Here is a 13,628-nt window from a genome sequence, read left to right on the forward strand (position 1 = left end):
CTGTGCAGCATTTCGGAGTGATGGGGCCTCCTGCAAGGTCACCATAGCTTCCAGAGTCATGAAATGCCTTGGGTGGGAAGGGACCTCAAAGCCCATCCAGTGTCTGGCATCCTGCCATGGGCAGGGACATCTTCCACTATCCCAGTTGCTCCAAGCCCTGTCCAGCCTGGCCTTGGACACTGCCAGGGATCCAGGGGCAGCCACAGCTTCTCTGGGCACCCTGTGCCAGGGCCTCCCCACCCTCCCAGGGAGCAATTCCTTCCCAATATCCCATCTCTCCCTGCCCTCTGGCAGTGGGAAGCCATTCCCTGTGTCCTGTCCCTCCATCCCTTGTCCCAAGTCCCTCTCCAGCTCTCCTGGAGCCCCTTTAGGCACTGGAAGAGGCTGCTGAGATCCCTTGACACTTACTGGGCTTGCAGAGGAAATGCTGAGCTGAAGGTGATGCTGCAGGCACTGAGGTTGAGTGCTTGCCTCCTGCCAGTGGGGCCAGTCCTGGCCTTTCCCACAGGGATTCCTGGCAGGGAAGCATTTTCCACGTGTGTCAAGAGGCTGTCCCTGTCCCTGGCCCCAGCTCTGCACCCGGAGCTGCTGCTGGAGTTCAGCACTTTGTGTGTCGCTGCTGTTCTGAACTGGATAATGGAAAAGTTTCTATTTTTATCAAGCTATTATTTTGAATTTTTTGATTTTCTTTCCTGGCAATGAGCTGTGTTGCTGAGTCCCCAATTATCTGCTAATGAGCCATTATTTCCCTGTAATCACACCTTCCCCTCCGTGTTTTTGCTCATTGCCATTCACAAGTGTCTGCAGGGGACAGGAGGGACATTTGGCTGTGTCCAGCAGGACTAACTGTGACTCTCAGTGTTCCTGTGAGAGCATCAGCTGGGCTCATTTTATCTCTTTTTGCATTTCCTGCCAGCTCTGCCCCTCAGTCTCTGAGATTCCTGTTCAGGAGATTTCAGGGCTGGATCTATACTTTTCCGTAGGGCTTCCCAACTTCTTATCCTGTTGGGAATAGGGAACAGAGTACTGTAGTCAAAAGGCAGAGCAAAAAAACAGCCACCAACCCTCCACCTCCTCCAAAAGCCTGCAAAGTGGCATCTTGCACAGCTCTCTTGGCTCCTCCTGAGAAGAGTTTTGGAAAGATTGTGAAGAAATCCATTGGAAAGACTTGTGGAAGCAGCACTGATGCCTGCCTGTGTTTCAGCCCACATACATATATATATTATAGGTATTTATAGAATCACAGAATGGTTTTTAGGTTGGAAAAGCCCCCTGAGAACATCGAGTGCAACTGTTCCCCCAGCACTGCCAAGGTCACCACTGACCCATGTCCCCAAGTGCCACATCCACAGGGCTGTTAAATCCCTTCAGGGATGGGGACTCCAGCCCTGGACCACCCTTTTTGATGAAAAAAGTCTCCCCTGGCCCAGCCTGAGGCTGTTCCCTCTCCTCCTGTCCCTGTTCCCTGGCAGCACAGCCTGACCCCCTGGCTGTCCCCTCCTGTCAGCAGTTGTGCAGAGCCACAAGGTCCCCCTGAGCCTCCTTTTCTCCAGGCTGAGCTCCTTTCCCAGCTCCCTCAGCCTCTCCTGGGGCTCCAGCCCCTTCCCAGCTCCGTTCCCTTCCCTGGACACCTCCAGCCCCTGCAGGTCTCTCCTGCACTGAGGGACACAGGGACGCTCCTCTCCACCCCTCAGGGCTCTGTGTGTCACAGCTGCCCCTTCCTAGCTGCTCCATTTTTCGGCTTTGCTTCCCACATTGTTCCTTGTGGATTGTCACTGTGTCTCCAGCTGACTTTCTCCCACTTCTTCCCAACACTGTCCTTCCAGTCCCTCTGTCCCTTTGGGATGTGTTTCCCAGCCCCAGTGCCATCAGGGGTCCTTTACCTGGTGCACACTCTGGGAGTGCAGGATCCCAAAGCAGCCATGGGCTGGTAAGGACTTAGCAGAAATCACCTCATGTCTCAGATTGGACTTTTCTGTTCCTATAACCCTGAATTCATCTGCTTCTTTATCTCACTTTTAAAAGTTCCATTGGAAATTAGATGGATTTATAAATAGCCATGAGCTGGCTGCCAGAGCTGCCTGTTGGGTTGGGTCTCTCCACTGATGCTGTGTGGAATCTTGGATTGATCACATCCTGCATTTCATCTCCATTTCTCCAGTGTGTCCATCCTATTTGGAGTTTACCCCTGCCTTTTGGTGTGTTTTAAACTCCATCTGTGTGATTCTGTAGCCTGAATTTTAACTTACCGGGATTGTTCAGGAGTTTGGGTGTTGGGAAAATCCCATTTGTGCTGGGAAGTGCATAACTGCAGTCCAGACCAAGTGCATCCTTTGCTGCTCAGGATTATTGACCAGGAACATCATCATTTTGTAATTGCAGCAATAAAACGTTCAATAGCCAGGCTGGGATTGCTGCAGTGATGGGAATGGAGATGCTTTGTGCTTTCCCACTGCCCATTTTTGTGTCCTGCTTATTTTCTTAGACTCATGGAATGGGTTGGGTGGGAAGGAACCTTAAAGCTCACCTCATTCCACCCCTGCCATGGGCAGGGACACCTTCCACTATCCCAGGCTGCCCAAAGCCCCATCCATCCTGGCCTGGAACACTTCCAGGGATCCAGGGGCAGCCACAGCTTCTCTGGGCACCCTGTGCCAGGGCCTGCCCACCCTCCCAGGGAGCAATTCCTTCCCAATATCCCATCCATCCCTGCCCTCTGGCAGTGGGAAGCCATTCCCTGTGTCCTGTCCCTCCATCCCTTGTCCCCAGTCCCTCTCCAGCTCTCCTGCAGCCCCTTTAGGCACTGGCAGGGGCTTTGAGCTCTCCCTGGATCCTTCTCTAAGTGAACACTCCTAGGAGCAGTGGCCTTGGAGCTCTGGGTTTGCTCTGTGGAGCCCCATCACCAGCTGCTCCCACAGAATGTCACTTCAGGAAATGTCCCAGCTTGTCACGAGCAGCCAATTTTCCCTATTTTTAGGCTTCCATTTGCCTGAGCAGCTTTCCCTTTGCATTAGCAGGGAGAAGCAACAGCCCTGCCAGGTTGGTGGTAATTGCTGAGCGATCACCCGGATTTGGAATGATTTATGAATGATTATTTTCCCTACTATTTTGATGATTAATTCTCAGTGTAATTCTTTCTAACCACCAAAATTCCGCCTGCTCCTGCATCTGCAGCTGCTATAAACCTCATCCATCTCCCTGGCAGCCGGGCCAGGCTATTAAATATAGATCCCTGCTCCCATTTAATATTCATAGCGATTAAAAGTGATGAAAGCAGCTGTGTCTGCCAGAGCCAGGGTGGAAATTGCTCTGCTTCAGGAATGACGGGTGAGCAGCGTATCCCAGAGATCCGGATAATTCCACACAGGAAGGAATTCTGATTCTGGTGATTCTGAATCATACCCTTGGTTGGTGTTGGGATAAACAGGGAATCTTGAAAGGAGGTGGGATTGATTTCTGTGGATGCACTGTGAGGAGCAAGAGCTTGGAGTTTTGGCTGGGATGGATGCAGGATTTGGTGCTGGCTCATCCTCATGGACATCCTCCACTGTGTCTGTGGGAGGAAAAAAGGCTTTTCCCCAGTCAGTGGGATATTTTTCATACATTTAGACCCAAAACTCCCAGACAGGTGTGGGAAAAGGCAGGAGAAAGGTGCACAAGAGGTGGAGCTGGGAATGGAGGTACAATCCATGCTGTGCTGGTGGTGGAACCATCAGGTTACCTGAAGGCAGGGATTGGGAACCTGTTCTGTGGATTGGGAGCACCCTGGGCTGGGGACTCAGGTGGGCAGGTCCTGGTGCCAATAACTGCTGAGATGCCCTGTGGTCACTGCTGTGCTCTCCGGTGGCTTTGGGAGAACCCAGGAATGCTGTTTTAATTAAAATCATCAGCATTCCTTCTATTCCATCATAGCTTTCCCTGTGGACAGCACTCAGAGATCTCTGCTCCAGCTCAGCTTCGCTCCTGCAGTATCGATCCCTCAGTTCCAACCCCCCTGTCAGCTCATTCCAGCTGCCTCCAGCAGAAAGCTGGGTTTAATTTCCAGCACAGGGCCAGCCCTGCCCTGGGGAGGCTCCAGAGGCTCTCATGGAGTGGTGGGAGAGCAGCTGAGGCTTGCAGGAAGACTGGGTGGAGATTCAAGGTGATGCGGGAAGGATGAGGGCTGTTGCTGAAAATGAAGATACTTGGGAAGGAAAAGTTTTCCACTCACAGGGAGGAGAAGGAAGGTGAGGGATGGAGGAAGAGGAGAATTGTGCTGGACTTGGAGAGGAAGATAAACAGGGATGAACTGCCCATCCTTCCCATGGTGTGGGGCTGGGGAGCTGCAGTGCTTTGGGCTGGAGACGTCACAGCCAGACTCTGGATGCAGTCTGGGAATTTTGGAATAAAAGCTCTAACGCTGAACCCTTCAGTCCCTTTGCCTCCTCCTGAAAAGGCTCTTGCCAGCTCTGCTCTTCCAGGGGCAGCACTGAAACAGCCCAGCCATGATCAGCAGCTCCCTGGGACTGCTCCCTGATGGTTTTGGGTGGGAGCTCAGGGTGCAGTGTCTCCCATGGGATCCATGTCCCTGGGATCCCCATGGTCTGCAGTGCAAGGCCCCAGCACGTCCCCAGCACGGGGATGCTCCTGTGTTGTGCCTCCAGCCAGCAGCTTTCCCACCAGCTCCGGAGAGATTGCAGGCAATGGCAAACATTTAACTGAGGGAAGATTTCAAGATGGAAAACGGGGGTGGAAAGGGAGCTCCTGCCTGCGTGGCTCCGGCGGGATGCTGCTCCAGGCACTGAGGTTTGTGTTCTCTGGGGCTGAGAAACAAGCCCGAGGAGGCTTATGGCTGATGGCTGCCGATCCATTTTCCATAGATTAAATTGCATCACAGCTCCAAAAATAATCTCCCCAGCTTACGGTGAGGCTGCCTGTTCCTATAGCAACGCTGCGTGCCCGTGCCCTACAAACCAAACCCACCCCGGAGCTGCTCCTCAGTCCAAACAAAGCAGGGGGGCTCAGCTTGGGGAGCACTTGCGTTTGGGGGTGGAGGTGTAAAATATGAGCCAGGAGTGTTCCTGGAGAGGGATTGATGAGGAGCTGCAGTGGTTTGTGTCTCTGGGATTTGAGCCTGTGCTTGCAGATGTTCCCCGAGCGCATGGTGAGGAGAGCAGGAAGCAGCAGCTGCATTTGTGGAGCCTTCCCGGAGTGAGGGGGGGAAGGAGGAGGAAAAAGAGGAGAAGGAGGGTGTTATGTGGGTTACTGCAGTGCCTGGGGCCAGCCCTGCTCTGCCACACTTGTCTCGTGGTACAGGGAGCAGGGATGGGTTTGGAGTTGGGTCACCATGGCCCCTCACACTGCTCAGCCCAAGCCCAGCGCTCCGGCCCAGGGTCCTGGAGGTGCTGGCACCAAGCCCTGCACACAGCCAGGGCAAAGCTTGGCTGCAGGATGGATAGGGGGATGAATTCAAACCGTGGATAGTCCCTATGTGCCACTGGTGGGCACAGGGAAATGTTCAGAGCACACTGGGAATGCAGGAAACCTCGGGAAGATGCTGTGGAGGCTGGGCTGCCTCATCCATGGCACAGGAGCCAGAGGAACCTGGTAATTTGTTGTCAAATTTTTCCTGCCAGCCTTTCATGTTTGTTTTCTTGAGGAGACTTTGTTCCCTGGGGAAGAGCGACAGGAACTGCTGCTGAATGTTTGCCTTTCATTCCGAGCACGGCTTGTGCCAAGGAGGAGTGGGGTGAGCTGGGGTGAAGCTCCTGAGCCAGGGATGTGCTGCTTCCCAGTGGGATCTAGGGCCACCTGCATCCCAGCACGGGACTGGGAGCCCCCCTGTCACCCCCTGAGGGTTTGCTGCTTTAGGATGGAGCTTTATCCCATGGGGAGCAGATGGCAGAGCTGGAGCACCAGGAGGGATGAGGGTCAGGAGGGAGCATCACTGCCATCCTGCGTGGAAAGAGGGGTTCCATCACTAAGCCCTTCCTCTGCAGGGACAGGGTGAGCTGGGCGCTGGAAACCATGGATTAAAGTACTCCTTTGTGTCCTTGGAGGCTCTTCCCTGAGTGGAGGAGCAGGAAGGCCTGCCTGGCTCCTGCAGGGCCTCCAGGCTTTTTGCTGGTCACAGACATGGTCCTGATCCACTTTGGCCCTGCTCAGCTGGTGGATGTTGATTTGAGGTTTAATGGGATTGAGGAACTGCTGGGAGCTGTGGATCCAAAAGGGCCAATCTGGGGGAAAGGAGTGAGGGCAGCACCCAGAGACAGCAAGCACAGATCATTAGAATAGAATCCCAGAATCATTAAGGTTTGAAATGGAAAAGTCCTCTGAAATCAGGTGCAGTCACTCCCCCAGCAATGCCAAGGCCACCACTGACCCTTGTCCTCAGGTGCCACATTCACCTGGCTGTTAAATTCAGCCAGGGATGGGGACTCCACCACTGCCCTGGGCAGCTGTGCCACTCTGACCACCCTTTCCTTGAAGGAATTTCCCCAGTATCCAACCTGACCCTCTCCTGGCCCAGCCTGAGGCTGTTCCCTCTCCTCCTGTCCCTGTTCCCTGGCAGCACAGCCTGACCTCCCTGGCTGTCCCCTCCTGTCAGCAGTTGTGCAGAGCCACAAGGTCCCCCTGAGCCTCCTTTTCTCCAGGCTGAGCTCCTTTCCCAGCTCCCTCAGCCTCTCCTGGGGCTCCAGCCCCTTCCCAGCTCCATTCCTTTCCCTGGACACCTCCAGCCCCTGAGCATCCTCCATCTCAGCCAGTCCTCACTTCTGTTCTGGTTCCTCCTCATTCCCTGCATGTTTGGAACCCACTTCGAAGCCATCACTAAAACTCACTCTGGGCTGGGACACACTCCCTGTGCTGGAAAATGTTTCAGTCAGATTCTGCTGGGTGTCCCTCACCATCCCCCTGGGGGAGTTGTGTTTCCCTTCTCCCCCTCTTCACTGTCTTAAATCCTCCCAGGCATTTAGGAATCTGTATTTTTGCAGCTTCCAGGAGTTCTGTGACCCTGACTGGGTGCAATTAGGAACCCCCATTTGGGTTGAAGTCCCAGTGCTGTGACCTTGCTGAGCCCATTGCACTTTTGCTTCTGCAAATCCCCTGTGGTCCATCCTGGAAGGAGGAGCCCTGGATAGACTCTTTCTCTCTCTGTGGGTATTTCCTGACCTTCAGGGTATTTTCCCAGCCTTAGCAAAGCCAAATCCATTTTTTTCCGTGTCTGAGCTGATACAAAAGCTGGAATAAGGGCAGGATCCCCAAAGCTGTGGTGTTTGGCTGGGCTCCAAGCAAAGACCTCCAGGCAGAGGCTTGTTGCTCTTCCACCTTTCTGGATGAGTGAATCCTTCATCCTCAGCAATAGGATAAATATTTCTGCTGCTCTCTCCTCCAGCCCTTCATGATAATTTTCAGCTGTAACTGTAGGAATTGGTGTGTCATGTGCTAAGGCTGGTCAGGGGTTGGACTTGATGGTCTTGAAGGTATTTTCCCACCTAAATCCTGGGATTCAAAGTGGCTTCCCTGAGACCAGCCCTGTGGGGGAATGAGGGGATGTCAGAGCCCAGACAGTGCTGTCCTGGGCTGTTTCACAGCATTGCTGTGGCAGTTTGTCCTGCTGGTACCAAAAGCAGCTGAACAGCTGGTGGGAGCAAGGCTCCTGTGCTTGGCTCTGGGGCTGCTGGACCTCAGCTGGTGCAGATCTTAGAGGCTGCTGCTTGCTCAAGGAAGAAGGAATTCATGTTTCTGTGGATTTGGGATTTGGTCAGCTTTCCCTCAAGCTCCCAGGAGAAAGTTGGAAGCACCTTCAGAGGCAGTGCTCCACCCTGGGGGATGGCAGTGAGGAGTTTTGGGTGCTCTGTGTGATCATTTCTGCTTTAACCAACTCTGATCTATTTGACTGTAGCTCTGACATTGGATTTCCTTCTTGTCATGCTTTGATTTGAGGCAATTGCAGCAAATTACATTGCTTGAGATACTCATGTATATACAATATTACATAATTAATTCTGTCTATCTATCTATCTATCTATCTGTCTATCTATCTATCTATCTATCTGTCTATCTATCTCTATTATGAATTGGTTCCTGCTCTAGTGGAAGGGGTCTCTGCCCATGGCAAGGGGGTGGAATGAGATTAACTTTAAGGTCCTTTCCAACCCAAACCCAAACCAACCCATTCCATAATTCTATGATTCCAGTTGCCCAGGCTGGAGGAGGAAGGTGGGATCTTGCTGCCCACCCTGCCAGCATTCCAGCATCCCACAGCAGCAGCTTTGGGGCAGTGGGAGCTGGTGAGGGATGCTCAGCTCAGCCAACTCAGCTGGAATGAGCAGCATCACTGGGCTGACCCAGGTTCCTTCCCTCTTTTCCTGGGCTTTGAGGCGTTTATATAATTCTGCACAGCGATAAAAAATTGGGCCACGCTGTGTTCGTGCCTCAAGCTGAGCACTCGGCCAGGGATTGTTCCCACTGCCTTGGTCAGTGGGCAGGAAATAATGTCCTGGCAAAGTGCAGAGCCCGTCCCTCTCTGTGCTCTGCCATCCCCGTGTTGGCACTGGAACAGCTCCCCAGGGAATGGGCACAGCCTGAGGCTGCCAGAGCTCCAGGAGCGTTTGGACAGCTCTGCTAGGGACAGGGTGGCATTGTTGGGGTGGCTGGGTGATCCTTGTGGGTCCCTCCCAGCTCTGGATATGCTGTGACTCTGTGCAAAATCCCCAGGCTGTGATCTGGGATTGCACCTGGGTAAGGAGATCCAGAGCACTGACAGCCCACAGGAGCCAGGACTTCGGGGCAGCATTTTGTGTGAGACAGGAGGGCAAAAAAATGAGAGGGAGTGATCTAAGGGTTAAATGCTGCCTAGGGATGGGCAGAGAGGTGCTTCCTCCTGCTTGGCACAATTTTTGAAGCCCTTGTAAGCAGAAAATTGTCTTTGTGAATTATTTTTGCTGTCAGCAAACAGAAAATTGGGAAATATGGATTGTCCCCTGGGGTTCCTCAGAGGTGGGTTTTGCCATGTTCAGGCTCCTGTTGGTAATGACAGCTGAGCCAGCAATGTTGGCTTCTGCTCCTGGGAGCTTTCTAAAACATGGGAATATATTATAAACTGGCTATTAAATCCAGCCTCATTAGTGATCAGATCTCAGTGCTCTGGAGAAGGGGCTCCTGCCTTCTGGAACTTGGGCAGCTGGCTCAGCCTGGAGAGGCTGCTGGGATGCTGGTGGGAAGAGCAGAGATTTTACTTGGAGAGAGGAATGGTGAAGGAGGCCAGAGGCTGTGCTGGAAATCCCTGGGGACATGGCTCAGGGCAGCAGGAGCAGCCTGATGTCCATCTCCAGTGGGTGTCTGGGGTGTGGAATGCTCTGTCCTTGGAAGCACCGGCTCAGGACAGGTGCAAAGATGATATCCAAAGCCCAGGGAATGTGCCCACACTGCTGGAGAGACCCTTTGTGTGCCCCAGCATGGAAAGCACCAAGGGAATACTTGGAACTTTTGTAGCAGAAACTGAGCTTTGAGGAGGCTTTGATTACTTTCTGTGCTGGTGGAAAAGTGGCTTCGATTTTCTTGCCAGATCTTTCGGAGTTGGTCTGTGTGGTGCCTGTGGTGAACCTGTGCCATCGCTGTGATGCCTCTGTGCTCCCTCCTGGGATGGAGCCCTTGGAATCCTGCCTTTTCCAGTTCCCTTCCCCTCCCACCGGTGCTGGAGGCTTCCCTGATGCCGGGTGTGTTTTCAAACCTCTGGTCCTGTCCCCTGTCCAGGCTCAGCAGCTCCCCAGCCTCTCCCTGGGAGCTGCCCTGCTCCCAACATCTCAGCTGGCAGCTCCCTTCCCTTGCAGAGCTCTCAGCTGGCTTCCCCTGGGTGCTCTGATTGTCCTTGGGCCTTGGTGGCCACTTCCTCTCCTGGCTCCAGCAGCTGCTCCTCGTGTTTGTCAGCAGCGTTGCAGAGGGTCTGAACGTGTGGCCACCCTGGTGTTTCATTGCAGTTTGCTCCATGCCCTGCTTCCCTTGGACTTTCTGCCATTGTCCTTGGGCAGTGGGGTCGGTCCTGCTGTGCAGGATGAGCCCTGTCCCTGAGCTGTGCCCCCTGTCCCATCACATCCGTTCTGGGTGGTTCCCACAAGCCCCTGTGTGGCACTGCTCTGCTGGGCTGATGATCCTGTTACATTTATCCAGATCCTTGCCTTTGGATCGTGGTAATTGAAACTTGCCCTTTGTCTGGTTTCCTTAGCTGTGGATTCAGTCTGAGCAGTGCCTGAGCACCTCTCTCAGTACCCACAGCATTTCCAGAGCTCCTATCAATGAGCCAGGAATAGCAGCCAAACACCCACCTGCCGGGGAATCACGGGTTTCCTTCCTTCCTGCAGCCCAGAGAAGGGAATGTGCTGCTCCCCTGTTACACCAGAGCCATCCCTGAGCTCTGTGCCTGGATTGTTTGGAGGATGTTCTCACTCCCCCACCCTGACTCCCCCAGAGCTGGCAGAGAAGCTGCAGCCAGGTTTTGCTGGAGCCCATCTCTCCGAAATCCAGAAACATGATGGAAGGAGGGGAGATAGGGGAGCAGCTCCCCGCTCTGCTGCCTCAGTGGGTTTTGGGAGTGCTTGGAAAACCCTTGGCTTAACTTTGGAGCATCAGGATGGGGCACAGCACCTGCTCTGCTTCTGTCTCTCTGTATTTGCTTTGGGTGCTGCTGCTTGTTGGGGCTGATCACCTCCTTCCTGGGGGAGCAGTGGGGTGATCAGAAATGCTGTGTTACCCGCACTGAGTGGTTTTGGGTCGGTTTCCTGGTTTTCAGCGCTCTGGAGCTGCTGGAGTTTTTACTGTAGCTGAGATGCTGATCGTGGAGTTTTCTTTCTGAAGACTGGTGGTGGTTTTGGGTAGCAGTGTTACTTTCCTCGGTGTCTTTGTGACCTTTCCCTCGGGTGAAGCAGTTTACTCTGCCCTGAGCAGAGCTCACAGAGCCCCCTGTGCAGGGTGGATCGACCCCGGTGTGCAGGGAAGGGCAGGTTTGGTGTGTGGCACCCCTGTGACAGCCACAGGAGCACCCGCTCAGGGCTCTGGCTGTCACCCCCAGCACGCTGTGCGCCAGGGGGGCCGCGGTGGCCACGACCCCCGGCATCGGGAGGAGGCGGGAGGTCCCTGCCCGCGGCGCCGCCGGGTTCGGGTCCGGGTAACCATGGAAACGCTGTTCTCTCATCCCTCCCTCCCTCGGCAGATGACTCGGGTGACGAGGAGCCCGCCTCGCAGTCAGACAAGAGCGAGCTGCACGGCCCCCTGAAGACCCTGTCGAGTAAGCTGGAGGACCTGAGCACCTGCAATGAGCTGATCGCCAAGCACGGCGCGGCCCTGCAGCGCTCGCTCAGCGAGCTGGAGAACCTGCGCCTGCCGGCCGACAGCGGCGAGAAGATCAAGGCGGTGAACGAGCGCGCCACGCTCTTCCGCATCACCTCCAATGCTATGATCAACGTGAGTGCTGCTTCTCCTCCCCCCTTCCTCCTCCTCCTCTTCCTCCTCAGTCCTCCTGCCCTCCCTGCTTGCTCCCCGTGGCTTGGCTCATGTTACCGTGGGGCTCGGCACGGCCGGGAGGGGATGGGAAGTTGGGAAGGTGCAGCTGGGAAGAGGGCATGGATATGGACTCCATCGGGATACAGGTCTGCTGCATCCTTACAGCCTGCTCTGTAGAACAGGTCATTTTTGTAAAGCTGGGAAATGTGGCTGTTGGGAACACTGAGGAGCTTTGTGCTTCTCTGTGGGGGGAATTCTGACTGGCACAGGACTTCAGAGCTTGCTGCCCCACTGCAGGTTGAGACCCACATCCCTCACATCCCCATTGCTTCCATGAAGCTGCTCATGTTCTACACGGCTTGGGATTTAACCCCCTCAGGGTCTCGTGCCAGCTGTGCTCTCCCAGCCTGGTTGTCAGAGGTCGGGAAGCTGTGGTGGCACTGCCACTGCTCCTGCCTTGTGCAGCCTCATAGTGCTTTCCGGTTATTTTTTGGAGACAGCTCGTGTTCAGAGTGTGCCTCTGCCTCCATCGCAGTGAGGCAGCCCTGCCTGGGGAGCCTGGTTCACCCCAGAGAGCTCTGAGAGAGAGCAAAACTGAATAAAATATTTAGAGGAAATTAAAAAAAAAACCAATCCCAAAGCTTCACCGAGCTGGAATAATGTATGAAGGCAGAGCTCAGGGAATTGTGAATGGAGCAGTGCTGTCGCCGTGCTGTCCCAGCCCTGAGCAGAAGGAGGTCGGGTGGTGTTTGATGTGGGCTTTAAAAAATAACAATAATTCCCAGCAGGAGCTGGCGGGAACTCGGAGCCCCACAGTCGCAGCATCCTTCCCATTCCCACTCTCTGGATTTTGTAGCCATAGGGAGAAAGGGCTTCCTGAGTCGATGTCTTGTGTTTCAGAGCAGTTTGGGGATGCTTGTGCAGTGCTCTCCCCACGGAGAGTTTGTCCAAGTGTTGGGAATGGGGTTGGCAGCGTGGTGGGAGGTGCCAGCGGACCCTTGGTTTGCTGTCAGGAGGCAGAACGGCAATGGGATGTGGGCAGGGAATTGCCGGGGAGAGGATTTCTCCAGCAGCCTTTGGGAAGGAATGAGCAGAGCAACATTAGCTCTGTCCAGCCCAGAGAGGAGGAGGAAGAAGAGGAGGAGGAGGTTGTGGTGCTTGCAATGTGATAAAAGCTTCAGTGAGGCTGTCTGGAGGGTGGGACATTCCACAAAAACTGTCATGCCGGGATAAAACAGCAGGAGCGTGGCTTGTCCGAAATTCCAAGCAGGTAAGAGGGGCCCAGGGGTGGCAGGGCACGTTCTCACGTGGATGCTGTGGATCTTTTCCAACAGCATCCTTTGGTACTTTGGCTCGTGGCTGGGCATCCTGAGGAGGTGCCTGAGGGAAAGGCTGTGCCCTGGAAGGAGCAGGACTGGAAGGAGCAGGATGGGAGCAGCGTGGCAGCTCCAGGAGGAGGCTATGGCTCTCCCAGATCCCTGCTGAGCCAGTTGTTTTGGGAGGAGGTGACAGCTGTGGGCAGGGGGACACTTTGAGGGGCTGGGTTTAGAAAGGCAAGAGGAGGACAAGCAGTGGGGGGGACCAGGGTGGAGGGGGACCAGCCTGAACCCCCCATCGTGGGGACTGTTGCATCCACCTATTTCTGCACGGATCCCTTTCTGTGCCTTGATTTCTCCGTTTAGATGGGCTGATGCCTTCTGGAGCTGCCAGGAGCCTCTTGTGTCAGGGTGGGGGGAGCTCTGTGCAATGCAAAGTTCCCAACATCTTTATTGAGCACGAAACATTGCTCCAGGGAAGCACGTGGAGTTTCCTGGTGAAAATACACCTTTCTCCATCCCTGAGCACATATCCCGTGGGAGAACAAGGTGCTTTTGCCAGGCCAGGAGTTCCTTGCACTCGAAATTCAACCATCCTTGCTTGCCAGGTTTTTCCCAGAGAGATTCCAGCCCGCAGCACTGGGCTGGTGCTGGCATGTGGATGCTCTGTGTCCATGCTCTGCTCTGGCTGCAGCACCAAACCTCATGGATCTGCTCTGTGGAAGTGGATATGGATCCGTGAGGTTTGGTGCTGTGGCTGTGAGCAGCAGGTGGGGGTGCTCCTGGGAAGAAGGGATGGGTGCTGTGGGGAGGGGATGGATGCACCGGGGAAGG

The 13,628-nt window shown here is 54.5% G+C and overlaps 1 protein-coding gene across 4 annotated transcripts in view; it reads left to right on the top strand.

Annotated features, from left to right (window-relative positions):
- OSBP2 (oxysterol binding protein 2) overlaps positions 1–13,628 on the top strand; it is a 91,377-nt gene that overhangs the window by 51,105 nt on the left and 26,644 nt on the right. For all 4 annotated transcript variants that reach the window (XM_085076276.1, XM_085076277.1, XM_085076278.1 and 1 more), the window contains one exon: positions 11,189–11,439. In XM_085076276.1, the coding sequence (XP_084932402.1) occupies positions 11,189–11,439 (251 nt within the window). The remainder of the gene's footprint in view (positions 1–11,188; positions 11,440–13,628) is intronic.

The sequence above is a fragment of the Lichenostomus cassidix genome, chromosome 15 (genome assembly GCF_008360975.1).
Source record: "Lichenostomus cassidix isolate B80296 chromosome 15, HeHo_3.0, whole genome shotgun sequence".
NCBI lineage: Eukaryota > Metazoa > Chordata > Aves > Passeriformes > Meliphagidae > Lichenostomus > Lichenostomus cassidix.